General features: G+C 50.3%; 1 protein-coding gene and 1 long non-coding RNA gene across 14 annotated transcripts in view; one reads left to right on the top strand and one right to left on the bottom strand.

Moving 5' to 3' along the window:
• Positions 1-18,720, top strand: part of ELMO2 (engulfment and cell motility 2) — a 72,220-nt gene extending 53,500 nt beyond the window's left edge. For 8 of the 13 annotated variants that reach the window (XM_075011892.1, XM_075011894.1, XM_075011893.1 and 5 more), the window contains 14 exons: positions 2,334-2,412; positions 3,027-3,062; positions 7,180-7,230; positions 7,544-7,666; positions 7,992-8,126; positions 8,812-8,916; positions 9,004-9,112; positions 11,066-11,202; positions 14,890-15,053; positions 15,161-15,273; positions 15,528-15,635; positions 15,972-16,054; positions 17,036-17,113; positions 17,935-18,720. In XM_075011892.1, coding sequence (XP_074867993.1) covers positions 2,334-2,412; positions 3,027-3,062; positions 7,180-7,230; positions 7,544-7,666; positions 7,992-8,126; positions 8,812-8,916; positions 9,004-9,112; positions 11,066-11,202; positions 14,890-15,053; positions 15,161-15,273; positions 15,528-15,635; positions 15,972-16,054; positions 17,036-17,113; positions 17,935-18,135 — 1,522 coding nt within the window. In that variant the 3' untranslated portion in view covers positions 18,136-18,720. Of the gene's footprint in view, positions 1-2,333; positions 2,413-3,026; positions 3,063-7,179; positions 7,231-7,543; positions 7,667-7,991; positions 8,127-8,811; positions 8,917-9,003; positions 9,113-11,065; positions 11,203-14,889; positions 15,054-15,160; positions 15,274-15,527; positions 15,636-15,971; positions 16,055-17,035; positions 17,114-17,934 lie in introns of those variants that run through there. The other 5 variants (XM_075011895.1, XM_075011903.1, XM_075011899.1 and 2 more) reach the window with 4 other exon arrangements.
• Positions 3,887-20,381, bottom strand: LOC142022252 (uncharacterized). Its single transcript, XR_012647890.1, has 3 exons — positions 20,159-20,381; positions 18,785-18,836; positions 3,887-5,995 (listed from the first exon to the last, which is right to left on the bottom strand). It is a non-coding gene; the product is annotated as an uncharacterized LOC142022252 (long non-coding RNA).
• Between the last annotated feature and the right edge of the window lie 142 nt (positions 20,382-20,523).

Below are 20,523 nucleotides of genomic sequence, written 5' to 3' on the forward strand. Positions count from 1 at the left end.
TTATTTTTTCCAATGTGCATTACTTTACATTTATCCACATGAAATTTCATTTGCCATTTTGTTGCCCAATCACTTAGTTTTATGAGGTGCTTTTGAAGTTCTTCGCAGTCTGCTTTGGTCTTAACTATCCTGAGCAGTTTAGTATCATCTGCAAACTTTGCCACCTCACAGGTTACCTTTCTCCAGATCATTTATAAATAGGTTGAATAGGATTGGTTTACTTTTAGTCAAGAGCTAGGCTTTTGTTTATAACTTCACATATGGCATTACTACAGGCATTTTGCCATCATACTGATAAGCAAATTAGGAGTTTTTAAGTACCTGAAAAGGATATACCATGTACATACATTATTGCAGCAATGTGTAAAGTGTGAAGAAGAGGTGCATTCTGGCACAGTTGCCCACACCTCAGATAAGTGTCCCTGTCACTGGGTGCTAACAGTTTTATATGAAGGGCACCAATCCACTGCTTTTTTCTGGAAATAAACTATTTGCTCAAAATATTTTGCTGATCTCTAGTTGCAGACATAGAACTGGCTATCTGCTTATTACATTCATGTTTGAATTTGTGATGTTGTCACTTCAAAATATACTAATAAAGCTGAGAGAGACTTCATTTCAGGGTGAAACTTCTTAGAAGAAAAAAATTCTAGGTTAACCTGAAATGCCACAAACTCTTAGGAAATTTATATAAAAAGTACAAACCCTAACCTTTAATAATGTAAAACTCTATAATGAGGAGAAAGTAAAGAACTAGCAATGTGTAAATAAAATATCTCATTTTTAAAACTTTTAATTAAATTAAAAAATCAAAAACTTTTTGATCATTTTTATTCACTTCCCACAAGGGAATCACTTGTTGCTCGTGTCTTCACTCTTTGGCTGTGGCCACATGTGGCCAAAACTTCAAAATGGCAATGCTAATGGCCAAATCGAAGGATATTAATGAGGCGCTGAACTGAATATTCAGTGCCTCATTAGCATTAGCACACTTCCGGCTGTGGTGCTTCGAAAGTGCCGCTTTCGAATGTGTGCGGCTCAGCAAAGCTACACGGGGGTCCTTTTCGAAAGGACCCCGTACATTTCGAAATCTCCTTATCTCAGGAATCTCATGAATAAATCTCAGGAATGAGGAGATTTCAAAATGCGTGGCATCCTTTTGAAAAGGACTCCCGTGTAGCTGCATGCGTTCGAAAGCGGTGCTTTCGAAGCGCCGCGGCCGGAAGCGTGCTAATGCTAATGAGGCGCTGAATATTCAATTCAGTGCCTCATTAGTATCCTTCAATTTGGCCATTAGCATGGCCATTTCAAAGTTTTGGCCAAGTGTGGCCACAGCCTTCATGTCTTGTTTCATGTCTTCACTCTTAGAGCTCTGTGCCACCCATGGGGCTGGTTACCATGGTCCACTCCAGCTCTCCCTTCCTCCTCCAGCCATCTGGGCAACCCATCACAACCTCTCCCCTCCATCAGGCTTTCCCATGGAACCTCCTTGTGCTCCTAATGAAAATTCTAGGCTCCTGAGTCGTGGCCTGTAATTTACAATGCCCAGTCCCTGCAGCCCCATGGTTAAGGCTCTGTCCCCTGGGTCCTGAGGGCAACACTGTTTCCTGTGTGGATACTGCTTGTGGTGGTTACTGCTGTGTGAGTTTCTGCTGGTGGAGGCTGAAGGTCAGAAGTGATCAGGCTTGAGAATGGTTTGTAAACGTGTTAGTTATCGCTGTCCTGTGAGCCAGGCTATGTTTGGAAACATTTGTCATAGTGTGTTTTCTTCTGGCGCAGAGCAGCTTCTACCTATTAAGTCACTGATGTTCTTAGCAAAGCTGGGTAACACAGTAGTAAACATCAAGACAAGAAAGCAGTAAAGTAGCACCTTATAGACTAACAAAATAATTTATTAGGTGGTGAGCTTTCGTGTGACAGACCCACTTCTTCAGACCATAGCCAGACCAGAACAGACTCAATATTTAAATATATTATGTAAATATATTATAATATTAAATATTTAAATATTGAGTCTGTTCTGGTCTGGCTGTGGTCTGAAGAAGTGGGTCTGTCCCACGAAAGCTCACCACCTAATAAATTATTTTGTTAGTCTATAAGGTGCTGCTTTACTGCTTTTTTGTTTTGATAGTATATAGACTAGCACGGCTTTCTCTCTGTTGCTAATCAAGTGGTAAAAATGTCTGAATCCTGTCTGAGGAGCTGCACCAGTGCAGATCCTGCCTCTAGATGTACTGCAACAGATGGGGTGAAGTGACAACCTGTAATATTCCCTTTCCTGTTCTGCAAACACTAGCTGCTTCTTTCATCTCCATGTTTCTCTGTCCCTGCAGCTCAAACCAGGAGATCCAGACATATGCCATTGCCCTGATCAATGCCCTCTTCCTGAAGGCGCCTGAGGACAAGAGACAGGTCTGTGGCTTCCTTTCTCTAGCAAAAGCCCCTGGCCTGATTAATGACTAACTGCTTGTGTGGCACCTGCAGCAGCTGAGAGGTTCGTCTGTCTAGGCAGAGTGGGGCCCCGAGCCAGCCAAGTACCTCCTCTCTCAATGGGACTCTCTAGCAGTGGCTCAGCAGGAATGAAGCAATCTTACGAGGGGTGTTGACTGGAGAAGCAGATCGTGGGGATGGTGGATGCCCTGCAGGAATATGAGATGTTGCTGGGGGAGAAGCACAGAGCGATTAGTTGTAAAGCATGGGCACCATTTGGAGAGACAGTCCTGGGGGAATGCCACATAGGTACGCAGGATGGGGCCAGGAGATTACAAGCCCCATGGGACTGTCCAACGCACACGTTCTCAGTCCCCTGGGCGTGTCCTCAGGATGTGCCTGAGAGAAATAAGGTCTCTGTTCTGCTTGAGGTGCCCCTCCAGAGATTTGAGCTAGATGTTGTATGTGCATGCCTGTGTCGTGAAGCTTTACTCTATTAACCTTTTCTCCTCCAAAGCCCCATTTGTGCCCTTTGCTCTCATCTCTGAGCTAACTCCTGTCTGCTTCTCTTTGTGCTTTTTGCATTCTCCCAGCAGGACAAGCTCCTTAACCCACTAGACCTGCCTGTCACTGTAAGTAACTCCAGCCCTGGCGAGGGTTAGGTCATTAGTTTCTAGCTATGTGTCCTAGTGTGAGAGATGCTTCATGCTACTGGAGGTGATGGATGAGACACAGGAGGAATGGTCGGGGGGATGGTGCTGGAGGGACCAAAGGGAGGGCCTCTTTGACTTTGGCTGGCGGAGTATGTTTGTAACCATGTTCCATAAAGGGCTTGTTTACCAGGGCAGCCTTTTAAGACAAATTCAGCTAAACCAATTTTAAAACCAGAACCAGTTCAGTAAAAATAGGCCAGGCCACCTGAAACTGCCTAAAATTAAGTCTGTGCTGTAGTTCTGCTTTGTCTTAAAATAGGCTAGAAAACCTGCTGTGTAGACAAGACCTTATGATACGGAAGTGCGGACAGGAGAAAGACTACATTCACAGCACTCTGCTGATGAGCTCGTGGAGGGGTCAGGCCTGATCTGGGGCCATCCCTTCAGCAGTTCTGCTAGGAGAATACAATTCAGCCTTCAGCTATCTGTCTCAGAATTGTTGCTTGTGTCTCACTGCCCATATAGTTTCAAGTATGGTTTAGATTGGGGTGAGCAATAATTTTTGATGGAGGGGGCACTCCAAGAATTTCGTATGTGGCCAAGGACCATGGAGGAGGTGTAGAGTCTGGGATGGAGGTTGGGTGCAGAAGGGAGCTCAGGGTAGCAGATGATAGAGTGTGGGGTTTGGATGAAGGAAGGGGTTGTGACCTGGGACAGGGGATTGGGATTCAAGGAGGGGTGCAGGATCTGGGAGGGTATAGGTGCAGGAGAGGATTTTGACCCATAGGAAGGAGTGCAGGGTCCGAGAGAGGGTTGTGATCTGGGGCAGAGGTTTAGGTTGTGACCTAGGACAGGAAAGAGTTGTGACCTGGGCAGGAGACTGGTGGGGTGGCAGGAGTGGTTTACAGAAGTTTTGGGTTACCTGGAAGAGTGGGGCAGAGGGTTTACGTTACATGGGGCAGGAGTGCAGGAAGGTTGGGAGGAGGGAAGGGCTGGGGTACAAGAGCAGGCTCTGGCTGGGAGACCTTTACCTAGGTGGCTCCTGGCCAGCAGCCCAGTAGTTGCCTCTGGCAGGCTCCCTGCCTTCCATGCCCCACATGTTGCTCAGAACAGTTGGCTGTGGGAATCATGTGCCTCTGAGCACTGATGTGCTTGTTGGGACATATCGAGCCCATGGGCCATATTTCTCCAGGTCTGATGTAGAGCCTTCAGTTTGGAAGGTTCTCGGAGTGTTTTGCAGACTTCTGTAGCAGCAGAGAACACTTCACTCTTGCTGAAAATGCAGCCTCCTCTGAGGTGGCTCTGTTGATGCTTTTAACAGCACTTAAGAAACATAATGTAATGTTCTTAGACAGACCTGACAATGGGTGGGCTTACCCTCTCAAATGGGAGGTTCATGGATAATTCAGGGAGGAAGACAGTAATTATGAGAGTAGGAATTTGGCTTAATTCATAATACTTCCAAGAGGAATCTTTAATGACCACTTAAATTTTCCTTGCATTCTTTGTACAGTGCCTAAAGCATTGAGGTTCCAGTCCATGGCGAGGGCTCTCAGAACTATGGTAATAACAATCCAAAAGAGAACCTCCAGTCCCACAAGCACCTCCAGTGCCATGCTGGGACACTAAGGACAACGCTGACTTGGAGAGGGAAGTGCCCCTGCAGAGTCACAGTGACCTTTCCTTGCAGCACAGTGCCCCTGAGGAGCATGCTGGGGCAGGAGGGATAGTACCAATGACATGGCAGTGGTTAGGCAGTGTGTGCTCACACTTATCTAAACAACAAGGAGTCCTTTGGCACCTTAAAGACTAACAGATTTATTTGGGTATAAGTTTTTGTGGGTAAACAGGATTTCTGAGTTTTTTGTAGACACAGACTAACACAGCCACCATTCTGAGACTTCTACCTAGTGTGCTAATCAGGATTGTTTCACTGTCCCCTTGTCTTTCCAACAGTTTACTTGCTTTATCCATCCATTGTTTCATCATATGTACAGCCTGTAAGCTCTTTGGGACTGGGACTCCCTCTATTTTGTGCTTGTATGGCACAAGTCTCCAGTGCAGGGGTGGGGAACCTATTTTGGGTTCTCCCTGGGCTGAATTAACTCTTCTGGGCACCTGGAACTGGTATAATTTTGTGGGGTCCTCTAGGCTCTGGGGTGGAACCAAAAAGGAGGGTTTCAGTTGCAGGAGGGATTTACCGAGGAGGCTGAAGGTGAGGGATGGGTTCAGTGAACATGCAAGAGCAGGGCGGTCTGAGTGGGAGGGGGCAGGTATTGGGGTGCCTACCTGGCACAGCTCCTGGGGGGCACAGGTGGCTCCGTGCCACCGTGTGGTTGCAGGAACCGCCACCCCCAGTGCATCCATTGGTCGTGATTCCCAGTCAGTGGGAACACCGAGAGTGGAACCTGCAAGTGAGCACAGGGACAGAGCTTCCTGGCAATGCTGTTCCCCTATCTGGGAGGCAGGGGGAACAGCAGCATGCAGAGCTGCTTCCTCCGTGCCACGCCAGGCAAGGCCCACTGACTGGCTACAGCCTGTGACTTGCATTGATTCAGCTTGTGAAAATCAGCGCCCCGCCCTCCCCTCCCCCCCGTGTGGCTGGAGCACCAGTGGCATCCTGCATGGGTAAGCTCTGAGTCTCATGGGCGGGATCAAGGCAAGCTGTGGGTCGTATCCAGCCTGCGGGCAGTAGCTTTCCTATCCCTGCTCCAGGGGCTACTTTGATAGAAAATATAACAAGAAGCAGTGCTGACTCATGGGGCAATGTGTTCTCTTTTGAACCACTTCCTGCCCAGCTGGCTGTTCAGATGGCTCCCATCCAAATGCTGATTCATTTTGACTGTAGTTAGCATGTGAGCCATGCTGAGCTCATAGTTCAAAGTTCCTCTTCCAAGGGGTTCTTTCTCCAGCTGTTTGGAACCAAAAGAATGAAAACAAGGACCCATTAGAGCAGGCTGAAATGCCCTTTTTGCCATACTAGCTGTGCAGCCTGACATTGGCAGGAGTGGCAGCTGGGGCAGCGTCAGGGAGATTGGGAGGAGTAATTCATATTCAAATCTAATTCTGAGCCTGTCCGTCCTGTGTTCACCAGCGCTCACCCGTGCAGGGTGTCTGAAATGGGCTGTTCCATTCAATGAATTCCAGATGGGAAGTGGCCTGATAGGTCTGCCTCCTTTCAGAATCGTAGAATCATAGAATCCTAGGGCTGGAAGGGACCTCGGGGTCATCGAGTCCACCCCTGCCTAAAGCAGGATCAACCTCAACTAAATCATCCCAGCCAGGACTATGTCAAGCTGGGACTTTAAAGCCTATCATGGACCCATCCAAAGACTTGCCCCAGCAACTCATTTCTGAAAAGCTCCCTGCCATTACATGAGCACTGGCTTAGGGCTACCTGCTTCTGTAAAAAGGCTGCTGATGTTTTAACCAACATGTCGTCGGGGCCTGTTGAGAGCAGGCAGGAGAGGCGATACGTGCGTGATGTCTGGCCCTACTGCTCCCAGATGCATAGGTTTGCAACAGACCTGTCTGTCTGTTGGTACGAGGCACCTGCTCAACATGAGTGATGTTTATATACTTCTCACGGCTTTATTTCTTTGCTAAATTTGAAAGCGCACAGTTAGTATCTTCACTGCTCAGGCTCAGGTACAGGCCAAGGGAGTCACTGCCTACTCTGATCAAAGTACATCTCCCCGATTCCTGGACAGCTGGGGATGGGCTTGGGCACTAGCCCAATCTGGGGCAGCCCAAGTAGCACTGCATGCTTCCATAGCTCCAACAGTTATTGGTCAGCAGGGGACATCCTGGGTCAAACGTCTGCCTGCCATCAAATTTCTACATATTCTCTTGCACTGGCGATATGCCAGTGCAACGGGGCCATAGAACAATAATGAATTGGGCCCTTACATTTCAGGGCAACTGGCACTTTCAGAGAGATGTGGATGGAGAGGAGTCTTCTCCCATGTGATTATCTGTAATGGGTTACCTGACCTGTGTGTCATTGGTCTGTCACTCACCTTTTCTCTCCTTTCTGGAAGAGCTGGAGTCTGTTTTTGTGTTTCTCATATTTCTTTTCTCTCTGAATCCCCAACAGGAAATGGCTAATGCGTTTGCCCAGAAGCACCTGAGGTCTATAATCCTGAATGTGAGTATGTGACAAATGGCGGGGAGCTTCATAACCCTTCCTAACTGGAGACCTCACTTATGCTGAGTTTAAATCTTGCTGCCTAAGAGCACCTCCAAGAGAGCGAGTCTATGCAGAGTGAAATTGCAGCTGTGTATCCAATAGAAGAGAGTTGGCACCGTGTTTCCTCCTGGCATTAGTGCAGGTGCCTTCTGGTGTTGGATCTTCATGAGCACAGGGGTACGGGCAGCCTGACTTGTGGCTATGGCAAACAGCTCTCAGCATTTTGTGTCTTACTCTGTTCACTCTTGCCCCACCCCCCTTGATATTGCAGCATGTGATCAGAGGAAACCGCCCAATCAAAACAGAAATGGCACATCAGCTGTATGTACTGCAGGTCCTGACCTTTAACCTCCTAGAAGAGCGAATGATGACCAAGATGGATCCCAACGATCAGGTCATTGTTAGGGCTGGCGCAAAGTGCCCTGCAGAAGCCTCAGGGTCAGTGGGCTGGGTACCGTTATAAGGGACAGGAGATACTGGAAGAAGGGAACTGATTCATGACTGGCTTCATTAGCTCCCCCTCACCTACAGGGGGTGTTGGAAGTTGGAGTTCCTAATGGATGTCACTGTAAAAAGTGCCATCTTAATTCCTGGCACTTAGTCCATGTCCATAACATGAGTTTGGGAGAGAGAGAGAGAGAGGACTTCTTGGTTGTGTGGAGAAATCTTGCCAGTGTGACTGCTGACACACTAAGATTTCCTTTCCTTCTGTCCCTCAGGCACAAAGAGACATCATATTTGAGCTGAGAAGAATCGCTTTTGATGCTGAGTCTGATGGCAACACCATACCAGGGAGCGGGACAGAGAAACGCAAAGCCATGTACACCAAAGACTACAAGATGCTGGGATTCACTGTCAGTGTTCCCTCTAATTTTTTGCATCCATGTGTGAAATAAATGTTATGTGCGTCAGAGCATGTCTGGATGTGCCCCACCAATAGAAACACATGCTGCTGGCTGTGGGTGCAGTGGGCACTGTATTAATCAGCTAAGTGGCACCTGACTATTTCTTGGGTGGCCACCCAAGCACTCAGTTTCTAGGGAACACCGTTTGCTGTATGCCGCCACAGGGATTGCTGAAATCAGTGCACTAGAAGCAGCTCAAGAGTTCCCTGTCGGGGAGGGCAGAGTAGAAGGAGGCCACAAAGTAAACAAAGCACATCCTATTTCTGTACTGGAGCATAGGACATCTCCTAAAAGAGGAACTCAGTAGAGGCAAGGCTCCCTGTTTTATATTGCTGTGAAATCATTGCCCAGTTAAAGCCAGTGGTTAGGCACATATCCTTTGTGCATTATGCGAAAGGATTGTCTCAGAGAGCACGCTTTCTTGTGTGCATGTCATGTCTATCTCTCAGCAGCAATAAACATTTCCAGAGACAGTCTGGCCAGATGGCTATTCCAGTGTTCTCTGCATGCATTGCTTTTCTCAGACAGAGGGTTCAGAGAGGGCTTGTGGCCCCCTGCACAAGCCGATTCGGGGGTTTCTCTCTGGATTCCCTTGGACTAACCTGTTTGGGTTTTTCCTACACTCTATCCACAGAATCACATCAATCCTGCCATGGATTTTACCCAGACTCCCCCAGGGATGCTGGCTTTGGACAACATGCTCTACTTGGCCAAATTCCATCAGGACACCTACATCAGGGTATGGAGAGAAGGATACCTCCTGCCAATATCAGCAGCATCACACAATATCAGCAGCTCTGCATCACACATTCTTCCTCCTTTCTAGATTGTCCTGGAGAACAGCAGTCGGGAAGATAAGCACGAGTGCCCGTTCGGCCGCAGTGCCATTGAGCTCACCAAGATGCTGTGTGAAATCCTGCAGGTTGGCGAGCTTCGTAAGTGCCTCAAACCCAACCCTAGAAACCTTTCTCCAGATGTACTGGGAAGGTGCTCGCCGAAATGACCCACAGAGCATGTACATCCTGTGCCCCAGAACCAAGAGACTGGAGCTCCATCCTTTCCTGTGATTCACACGTGCTTTGACCAGGATCGGCTCATGTGTGTGAGCTGTGCTGCTCATGCTGGAGTAGGGAAGTACAGGCTCAGAGGACACTGTGGTAAAACTGCATGCACTAGAGCTTCCAGCTGGTAGCACTAGTGCTGAAGAGCAGGTAAGACATGTCCTTATGTAGACAAGCTCATGGAAAATATTGGGGCCTCCTGAGTGATGTATGAGAGTGACAAAGACTCAGTTCTTCTTTCGGTATGTATTGACGTGGATCCCAGTGTAGGTGTGGCAGTGATGCTGTCCCAGCTAGTAGAACCGAGACCACTTAGAGAGAGAATGATGAGTCTGCTACAGCCTTAGCTAAGAGTAATATGGCTTTTAGCTCGTGCAGTAGAGGCTTGCACATTTAGCTCCCGAAGTCCCAGGTTTCATCCTGCCTGCTGATGATTGGGATCTGTTGGTGTTACGCATGTAGTTCATGCGCAGAAGCTCGGAATCTTTCTCAGTAGCAATGTCTGTTGGGCCCCATGTGTGCCCTGTGCAAGAGCATTAAGGGAGGAGAGACCACAGCCCTCTATTGGTTCTTTTTTACCGCTAGATTAGTGTCTGACTCATTACTTTCTTGATCTTCAAACTCACTTCAGATTCCTTTATTCTGTAAAGAATTCCTTTTCACCCTCTCATTGTTATCTTTCATCCAGACGTTAAAAAAGGGCAAAGGGTTGGGGATAACCTGCCTAAAAGCTCCCTTGCACACACCCTGTATGGCAGGGTGAGACAATTCATATCCACTACGCGGTTTAAACCACATCAGCTGTGTGATGGTCTCACGTCCTTAACTGATGAGCATAGCAGGTGCCATTTCTGCCTTGGGGAAGGGCACATCACCAACAAGCACTCATTCTGTTGTTCCTTCTCATCCAATGTGCAAATGTGAAGAGACATGAGGTTCAAGTTACATCTCTGAGCAATCCATGAGTGTTGCATTGAGTCCTGAAGATGAGATGTCCACCAAGCTGGAGATGAGGAGAATATCCCCAGCTGTTGCTCCAGTAACCAGGCACTGTACCCCTGGGGAACAGTTGGGGAGGAAGGCACCACTGATATCAATCACAAGATCTCCAAGAACAGTCCTAGCACCAGCACAGATTGCCTTACTGCCCCATGCTTTAGCAGAACGAAGAAATCCCACACCCAGAGTGTCTGCTGCACAAGATGCAACCTGCAGACAAGGGCATTCCCATGATGTTACAATCAGGTGTCTTGTGGTCTTGGACAATTAATTGTAGTTTACTGCAAGCTAGTTTAATTATCACCAGTTCGCACATCTGTCACAGTAATCTTGTGACTTTACTGGCATAGAGGTATTCCTAGGATACCCACACATGTCAAGCATTCTTAAGCATATGGCCTAGTATGACTAAGCTAAACCCTAACACGCCTCAGCCTGTAGGTACTGCATTCCAGCCATGCTTTTTTGATCTACCCAATATAAACACACTGCTCCTAAGAACTTGTCAATCTTATACTCCTGTAATCCCACCATTTAGATCTATTTAGCATACATTTACTTTATGTGAAATAGCATATGAATTGACCAAGTAACACAATAATTGATGTGTTAGGGACAGAGCTGGCCCTGTCAGCTGTTCGTTAACACCTTGCCCCTCCCACTCATGGCATTGGGGTCACATGTCCTTCATGCCCTCCTCATCTACATCACCCTGAACATAGTATACCATCAGCTGCTCCAATTGCAACAAACTTAGCTCTCCAAATGAGCATCAGGATCTCCTGCCCTGACCGCTTAGACACACAGTTTTCTTCTCTGTCCCTGCAGCCAACGAGGGCCGGAATGACTATCACCCCATGTTCTTTACCCATGACCGAGCATTTGAGGAGCTCTTTGCCATCTGCATTCAGCTGCTGAACAAAACCTGGAAGGAGATGAGAGCAACAGCAGAGGATTTCAACAAGGTCAGGGTGATGGTAACCTGCACTGGGAAGGCTTCTGTGTCAGAGTGGGAGAGCGCATGCACCCTTATGCAGCAAAGTATGGATCAGTAAGCCAGCATATATAAATGCAGACAGGAATCTGATTAGGATACGGGTGGAGGAAAGCAGCCCACCCATGACTGAGGTGGCCCTGTGATTTTTGCTTTCCCTGCCCTGGTTCCTCAAAACCCACATTGGATTTTTCCCCAGACCACATTATGTGTCTGTCCCTTGCAGCTCTTGGCAGAGTTCAGCCTTAGATCTCGGTTCCCCTCGAACAGTGAGAACGTAAGTTGTCTGTTCTTAGAGTGACTGCTCATGTCCGTTCAATGGTGTTAGTGCATTGTGTGCACATGATCTTCAGAGGGCTTTTAACCTAGGGTACCCACTGGGTCAGCTGTGGAGCCCTCTGGAGTGGTGCCTTCATGGCCTGCTATAGGGCTGTGCTGGCCCGACACCTGCTCTGTTCCTTCTTACTGCCTGTGACAGTTGTTGGAATGACACTAGTTGCTTGCTTTGCAAATGCCTACTTACTTATCCTAATGTAAATAGTTCTTCATGTTCTTGTTAGAGTAGAAGTGTGAGCTTTGTTCTGCAGGGCTGGGAGCTATTCTCCCACCTCCTTAGTTCCCTTGACCAGGACATGCCATGGTCTCAGGGCTCTAAGTCTTGTATAAGTCTTATACCCAATGGCCATCTTCATACATCGTGCCTAAGTGCTTAGGAGAGAGCCATCAAACTGACAGGTGCCCAATCTGCAAAAACTTTTGGCCTAGAAGAAGAAATGAGACTACTGGCTGGAAGTGACAACAGCAACAGTGACATGCAGTGTGCTGGCTTTGAAGCAGGACACCTCGGCACCCAAAAGGGATCCCTCCCATCAGCCCTGCTTCCTGGCTCACAAAGAAGGGCGGCACTGCTCATAGTTCCCAGTGCTGAGGTGGACAAGTCAGTCCCCCACCAAGGCACCGCACCAGGATACCAGTGGGGCACGTCTGACATAGAGGCACCCACAGACTGATCCCCAGCTCCCAGTACTGTAGATTGTGGCTGAGTTTGGTCTTACTTTGGACAAGTTTGAGGAGGATTTTGACCACCTATCTATGCCTGATTCCTTGTGAGGCTGCATAGTCCATGGCTCAGCAGGCAAAGGCACCGGCACCAGTCCATGCTGCGCAGCACACCCTGCCAACGACAATGGCACTACCACTGCTGGTGGCACTGGCACCCTCTGTCTTTGCAGCACTGATGGCACTGCCACCCAAACAGCACAGAGAGAAGCTGATGGTGGTGCTGTTCCTCAGCACTGTCAGTGTTTGATGTGGAATAATCTTGAGACTCCATTGAAGAGCTGTCTTTCTGAACATGCAGTCAGTACCAGTCTGGGTCTTGGCTCTGCACAGCATGAACCGTGCTGGCATGAGTGCTCTCCTGGGGCTTACAATGGCCAGAGCTGGCACCGTGGCCCTTTTGGACCCCTTGTGCCTATCACTAGGCACAAGGGCATGGTTCCAGGTTGTGGGAATGCCCCACACTCCTTCTGCCAACCCCCCCTGACCCCCATGTGTCACAAGTCAGATAAACATCAGTCAGGGCTGATCTAGTTTGATGCCTGGTCCTGCCGTGAGGGCAGGGGATGGGACTTGATGACCTCTCAGGGTCCCTTCTAATTCAAATATTCTATGATTCTAAGTACTCCTGGGAAGAAGGAAGCCATACATCATAGCCATGTATCTGACATGGTGGAAGCAATTTACTGTTTGGTCCCAACAAAGGGGAACTCCCCTTCAGCATGCCACAGTACGTCTGGTTTTGGACCTCAAGCACAAAGGCTGGCAATATCTGTAAAGGTGCAGCAGGCCACCATCTTGGCCTTCCACACAGGGACAAGGTAGATCTTCATAGGACCACAGAATTCCAGAGCTGGAAGAGACTTCAGGAGATCATCTAGTCCAGCCCCCTGCCCAAAGCAGGATCAACCCCAACTAAATCATCCCAGCTGTAACCATGTTAAACTGAGAATTAAAAACCTCTAGGGATGGAGATTCCACCACCTCTCTCAGTAACACATTCCAGTGCTTCACCACCCTCCTGGTGAAGTAGTTTTTCCTAATATCCAACCTACACCTCTCCCTCTGTAACTTCAGACCATTGCTCCTTGTTCTGCCATCTGACACCGCTGCGAACAGTCTCTCTCCATCCTCTTTAGAGCCCCCTTTCAGGAAGTTGAAGGCTGCCATTAAATCACCCCTCAATCTTCTCTTCTGCAAACTAAATAAGCCCAAGTCCCTCAGCCTCTCCTCATAGGTCTTGTGCTCCAGCCCCTTAATCATTTTTGTTGCCCACCCCTGAACCTGCTCCAACGTGTCCACATCCTTTCTATACTGGGGGCCCCAGAACTGGAGGCTATACTCTAGATGTGGCCTTACCCGTGCTAAGTAGAGGAGAATAGTAACTTCTCTGGATCTGCGTGAAACGCTCCTTCTAATGCACCTCAATACACCGTTAGCCTTCTTGGCTACAAGGGCACGCTATTGCCTCATGTCCAGCCCCTCATCTACTGTAATCCCCTGGTCCTTTTCTGCTGCACTGCTACTTAGCCAGTCAGTCCTCAGCCTGTAACACTGCTTGGGATTCTTCTGTCCCAAGAACAGGACTCTGCATGTATCCTTGTTGAACCTCATCAGATTTCTTTTGTCCCAATCCTCCAATTTATCTAGGTCACTCTGGACCCTATCCCTACCCTCCAATGTATCTTACCTTTCCCACTAGCTTTGTGTCATCTGCATCTTGTTACACATCCCGTGATTAGATGATTCTTTAAGGGACTGGACAGACACTGTCCCCACATGAGACAGCCCACTGCCCAATAGGGACCTAAGACTAGCTTTGTCCAGGTTCTTGGGCCCTCCATCTGAGCCCTGGGCTATCTGTCCTCACCCACGTTTGTGATGAAAGATGGCCTTTTCGGTGGCAATGACATCGGCCAGAAAGGTCTTTGAACTGAGTGCACTGAGGTCTCCATATGCCGTCTTCTGTAAAGATATGGTGCTAGCTATGTCCTCACCTGGCATTCCTGTCCAAGATGGTCTCAGTTTCTTGTGAACCAGGACATATGCTGGCCTCTATTCTTCCTCAAGCCAGTGGCACTGTGCCATTAACAGTGAATACTTCATTCCCTGGATGTCAGCCATGATCTGGCTTTCTATATTGAGCTCATTGTAGCTCTTTATTGCAATCGCCAAGAGGCTCATCACAGCGCATTTCATCTTGCTTAATGGCCTGCATCAGGACATGCTACAGCCTGGTGAAAGTTCCCTCCCCTCCCACCCCCTAGGAGTGCTTGTACTAGAATGGACATGAGCATTCACTCCATGAAACGACAACGGTTATCTGCGTCTAATATCTGTGGTTCTTCAAGGGAGGATTGTTCATGTCCAAAACAATTCAAATCCACCTCTCCTTTGTCAGCATATTCCAGCAAGAAGGAGCTGAACAGGTAGCAAGTTGACACTACACCGGGGGGGGCTCCACTGCCAACCCGATGGGTACTGCTAGGGTAAGAAGTTTCTGACACCCATACAGGTGTATTGGACTGGATGAGAGCAATACATCTCAGAGAACAGTTATGAGAGGTAGGTAGACAGATTTTATATCCTTTCCCTCTAGGTGATGCAGGTTGTGCGTGAGCAGATCACTCGAGCTCTGCCCTCCAAACCCAACTCATTAGATCAGTTCAAGAGCAAGCTGCGCAGCCTGAGCTACTCTGAGATCCTGCGTCTGCGCCAGTCTGAGAGGATGAGCCAAGATGACTTTCAGTCACCGCCCATTGTGTAAGTGTCTGAAGGGCAGCTCCCTTCCCTATACACTTGCCTCCTGGCATTGAACTGCTGACTGCTAACCCTGGGCTCTTTGTCACTTAATTGTCTTTGATCTCCAGGGAGCTGAGAGAGAAAATCCAGCCGGAGATCCTGGAGCTGATAAAACAGCAGCGTCTGAACCGGCTCTGCGAGGGAAGTAGCTTCCGGAAAATTGGGAATCGCAGGAGACAAGGTGGGGACTGATACAGCCTTCCAGGGTGGGAGACTGAAGCAAGTAGGACCAAGTGGGTTTCTCAGCTGGCAGGGACACCACAAGGAGGATGGGGGAGAGAGGGTTGCTATGGAGCACTGGTGCATATATGCAGGAGACAGCAATCCTTGTCACAGGCAGCACTGTGGAGAGTGAGATAGTGGCCCCCTAGCAGCCCTGCGCAGCCCTTTGTCTGAATGCCGTGCTCATGCTGTGCTGTATGTTGTGTGTTCCAGAGAGATTCTGGTACTGTCGTCTGGCTCTGAACCACAAGGTTCTACACTATGGAGACCTGGAAGACAACGCCCAGGGTGAAGTGACATTCGAGTCACTGCAGGAAAAGAGTAGGTCATGGATATTGCTCTGCCATCTAAAGGCTAACAGTACCAATCTGAAGAGGGAGGAAGGTATAATGACGACAGCATTGACTGGTACTTGAGAGCTGAATTCAATGAGTCACCTTTCCACAAGCCCACGTGACCTTTGATGTGTCACTTGGTACTGTGGTACTTACCACCTCAGGCTCACCTTAGGTTCCTGCGAGCAGGTTTGCGAGGCTCAATCAGTCTGGTAATGGAGGCCATAGAAAAGCAGACAGATGGACACAGGGCCATGCACCTGTAACATGTCTTCACAGTCAGGTTTCCTCCTGTTGGTGACGTTCCCTGTTTCACTTTTAGTCCCTGTAGCTGACATCAAGGCCATAGTCACAGGGAAGGACTGTCCACACATGAAGGAGAAAAGTGCCCTGAAGCAGAACAAGGTGATTGCACCCTTTCTTTCTTTAGAAGAGTTTTTTCCTGATGAGCAGTTCTTGGAGGGGTGGAAGTAGCAGACACAAGAGGCCTGAATGACCACTGTCTGTGGCAGTGGCGGGCAAGATATGGCCCCCGGGCTGGACCCTGCCCACCAAGCCTTTTAAATCCAGCCTGTAGCCCTCTCCTATGGCTGCAGAAGGGGGAGAGTTTCACGTGCTGCTCCTGGTCCCAGCAAAATCTCTCAGCTCTTATTGGGTGGAAACCGACCAATGGGAGCTGATGGATTTTGCAGCAGGATGCAGGGGCAATAAAGTCCAATTTCTCAGCTCCCATGGCTGGTTTCCAGGCAATCGGAGCTAGGAGATTTTGCTTGGGGTTGGGGCACCAGTTGAAGCCTTCACCATCCCTAGCACAAGAGCGCCACATGGAACAGCCAGAAGAGTGAGGCTGCTGACAGGCTGGGAAGCCTGTCTGAGGGTGCTCCTGGTCAGAGCCTGCCTCTGGCACCACACCTCAACTCCCTACCAGACCCTGCACCTGGTCCGACATCCCTCCCCCAGGTCACAACCCCCTCCTTCACCCAAACTCTCTCAGACCCACACCCTATCCTACACCCCAGTACCCTATCCTGCGCTCCCTTCTGCACCCCACCTCCAGCCCAGATGTCACACCCCCTCCAGAGAAAAGTGCAGCCCTTGACCACTTACCAAAATCTTGGAGTCTCAGCCTAAATCTGGAACCCCCATACCACTTTTCCAGTTCCTGACCTCTTTGCTGTTTCACTCCTAGAAACACTACTCACTTTCCTTGTTCTGTAATGGGCCAGGTCCCCTGGTGATAGCTGCTCAGTGAGGAGGTGCCAGGAACACAGTATTGCATTGTGAAAGTGCCCGAGGCTGTAGCTAGGACACCAATATTGTTGGTGTAGCAGGAAGGACCTGTTGTGATGCTTTTTCTAGCTGATAAGTAAAAACCTCTTTCTTCAGGAAGTGTTGGAATTGGCTTTCTCAATACTGTATGATCCTGATGAGACACTGAACTTCATTGCACCTAATAAGTATGAGGTAAGAAAGGGAGCTGTCAAGCTGCAAAGAATAGACAGTGAAAAACCAGTTACCTCCATGGTTTGGCTAAGATGAACCTAAATCTCTGCTCTTTGTAATACCCTCCAGTTAGGGCAAGTTCTAGCTCCTTGTATCACTCTGAACAACTTCCCAATTAGTTCTTGGTGTTGACCATCCACAGCTGTTCCTCACAAGCTCTGAGAGGTGATGCTTACAACTGCAGTCTTGTCTGCTGCCATGTTACATAGCAAACTCCCATCCAACTGCCTGTTCACTGTCATTGCAGGGTCTCCCATTCCTGCTTCCCTAGCTTGTCCCTCCCATTAGGTGTTTGTGATTGGAAGTACTTTCCCCAGATGATTTTACTCCATTTTCTTAACTTCTCACCTTTTCTGCTAGTGTCACCAATTTTAGCAGGCCTCCAGAGGGATGTTTCCACCTGTGGTTGGTGCTGATGTATTCTGGGGTCGGGCGGGCCCCCCCCCCAGGGCATTCCCTTGGCCTCTGAGGATAGGACAAGGAGCAATGGGCTTAAACCGCAGCCAGAGAGGTTTAGGTTGGACATTAGGAAGAACTTCCTAAGTGTCAGTGTGGTTAAACACTGGAATAAATTGCCCAGGGAAGTCGTAGAATCTCCATCACTGGAGATATTTAGAGCAGGTTGGTTAGACATCTACTGGGGATGGTCTAGATGGTGCTTGGTCTGGCCTTGAGGGCAGGGAACTGGACTTGATGACCCTTCGAGGTCCCTTCCAGTCCTAGTGTTCTGTGATTCTATGGTTTATGCCTAGGAATGCAAGTTGTCTGCTTGTTCTCCACAGTACTGCATTTGGATCGATGGACTCAATGCCCTCCTGGGGAAGGACATGTCCAGTGAGCTAACTAAGAGTGACCTGGACACATTGCTGAGCATGGAAATGAAGCTGAGACTCCTGGACCTGGAAAATATCCAGATCCCTGAGGCCCCACCGCCCATCCCCAAGGAGCCCAGCAGCTATGACTTTGTCTATCACTATGGCTGACAGAGGCAGAACGGGACAGGAATAGGGGGAGGATGGGACAGCTACTCCTGGAGAGAGCCTCAGAACCCTGGACACTGTTTTGATGGTGGCATCTTTGCCTTTGTACAGAACCAGTTCTGAATATAGCACCATTGATCACTGACCTCTCAATGATCCAGCCATTCCAGTAGGCTTGTAGCTGCTTGTTTACTTTCTGGCTAATGGCTGAGAGTCATGATTCGAGGTGCCAGGTGGGGAGGCACCACATTCTCTCAACAGCAACACTGTAGGGGAGTGGCTGAGTAATATCTCCAGCAAGAGGAGGAGCTTCCGCCCTGGCCTCTTGTTTCAAAGAACTGTTGATTTTTCCCTTCAATCCCACTTCCTACCAGAAACCCTAATAAAACTATTGGGTGACTGACAGCTGCTGCAGCAGAAAATGGTGCAATGAGGGAGTCCCTTAGTCACTACAGGAGTGACAGGTACCTGAGGGATAGGAGTAGTAGCCAGTGAACAGCTAGAGGCCAGCATCGCACAGTAACAAATTATTGTATGATTTTTGTATGAATAACCGTAATATAAATAATCCTTACCACATCTATGGCATTTAACTCCTTGAAACACTTCACAAACATCGTTTATCTTACAACCAGCGGCAAAAGTAACTTACATTTCTTACAGGTACTGTTGTATTTCTTCTCCCGGAGTTCAGAGCAGCAGGCCTGGAGGTGATGCAATATGACAGCACTTGTAAGAAATTTAAGTGTGGGATGGAGATGGGGTTGAGGTTGGGTGTGGTGGGGCTCAGGGCAGTAGGGGGGATGCGAGGAGTGCAGGAGTTGGGAGTGTAGGGGGTACAGGAGTCGAGCGTGAGCGTGAGGAGCAGCTAAGGGCTGAGAGATGGGACAGAGGGAGGGGAGTGGGAGCACGGAGTCAGGGTTGGGGGAAATGAGGAAGGGCTCGGGGCAGAGGACTGGGGTGTAGGAATCAGAGCAGGGGACTGGGTGTATGGGAGGTTCAGAGCAGGAGGTTGGGATGTGAGGAGAAGTGCAAAGGGAGCAAGGGTGCTCTTGAGGAAGGCCAAAGCCCCCTCTCACTTCCTACTGATGTTTATTGCTTGCTCTTCCTCCTTCCATCCGTGTCAGGGAGGAAGAGGAAAGCACACAGCATGGGCCAGTCACTGCTCTGACCCTTCCCTGCGCGAGCCCGGCGGGAGAGGAACGCAGGGAGAGGAAAGTAGGGACTGCTTTCCTCACTGTGCAGTACTGTGCGCTCAGGTGGAGGAGGGGGCCATGTCGTTCCATTGACTGAGTGGGAAGAGGAGGGAAGCTGACAGCCTCTCTCACTCAGGGGCAGCGGGGGAGACTGCAAGGTACTGCGGGCAGTGGGTACAGGACCACTCGTGGAGGGGAAAGGGGGTGCACGGTACTACGTGCGCAGGGGGAAAGGCTGGAAGATACCGCCTGCTGCAGGGAATGGGGGAGGATGCAGTGGGGGCCTGCTGGGGGAGGGGAGAGGAGGTGGGGACTGAAGGTGCCGTGTGTGGAGGGGAGGTGGTTACTGCCAGGGGAAGGGGAGCGAGAGCGACTGGCTGAGGAAGGGGGTACAGGGCCCCCCGCGGGAGGGCGAGGGGGAGGGGTGCACGGTACTGAGTGCGCAGGCGCAGGGAGGGCTGATCAGCTCTGTTCGCTGCGGGACACGGGGAGGCTGTTTTCCTGCTGCCGCCCACGGCGGGGGGTGGGCGGCACTGGCTGCAGGGGGGCGGGTGCTGCTTTCTCCGGCAGGAGCCGGACCTTTGTGGGGCAGAGAAGAATCTGGCGGGAAGCAAACGGAGCCCGGGCTGAGGGGCCCCTGAGCGAGGCGCTGCAGCCCCCGGCGTGCAGGGTCCCCCCCGGCCACAGTCGCTCCCCCGGAGCGCGGGGGCTCGCGCGCTTGGGACCCCCGGCGCTGAGGGGCTGTAAATAGCGGTCGGTGCGCAGGCCGGCACTGCGGGGGTCTCCCCTGTGCAGCCGGGCGCTGCCCCCGCTCCGCCAGCGCCACACACCTGCCGCAACGGCCCCGGCGCGGCCAGTCCTCGGCCGGGAGGAGCGGGACGGCAGCGCCCAGAGCCACTTTGTGCCGCAGCGTGTCCAGATCAGCCCCCGCCCCACTAGGGGACTGGCGCTGGCGCCGCAGCCACGGGGGGGGCCCAGGCCGGGTCCGGGCGGGGGGGGGCTGGATGTGGCCCACGGGTCCCGGTCCCGCCCCCCGCGCTCCGGGAAAGGGCTGTGCTGCTCCCGCCGCGGGGGCGGGGGCGGGGCGAGCTGCCCGGCCCCGAGGAAGGCGGACTGGGTGCTCGGGGGCGGCGCCATAGCAACGCAGGGGCGCGGCTGCCGCGCGCGAGGCTCGTCCCGTGATGCTCCGCGCGGG

Source organism: Carettochelys insculpta, chromosome 17 (assembly GCF_033958435.1).
Source record: "Carettochelys insculpta isolate YL-2023 chromosome 17, ASM3395843v1, whole genome shotgun sequence".
Classification (NCBI taxonomy): domain Eukaryota; kingdom Metazoa; phylum Chordata; order Testudines; family Carettochelyidae; genus Carettochelys; species Carettochelys insculpta.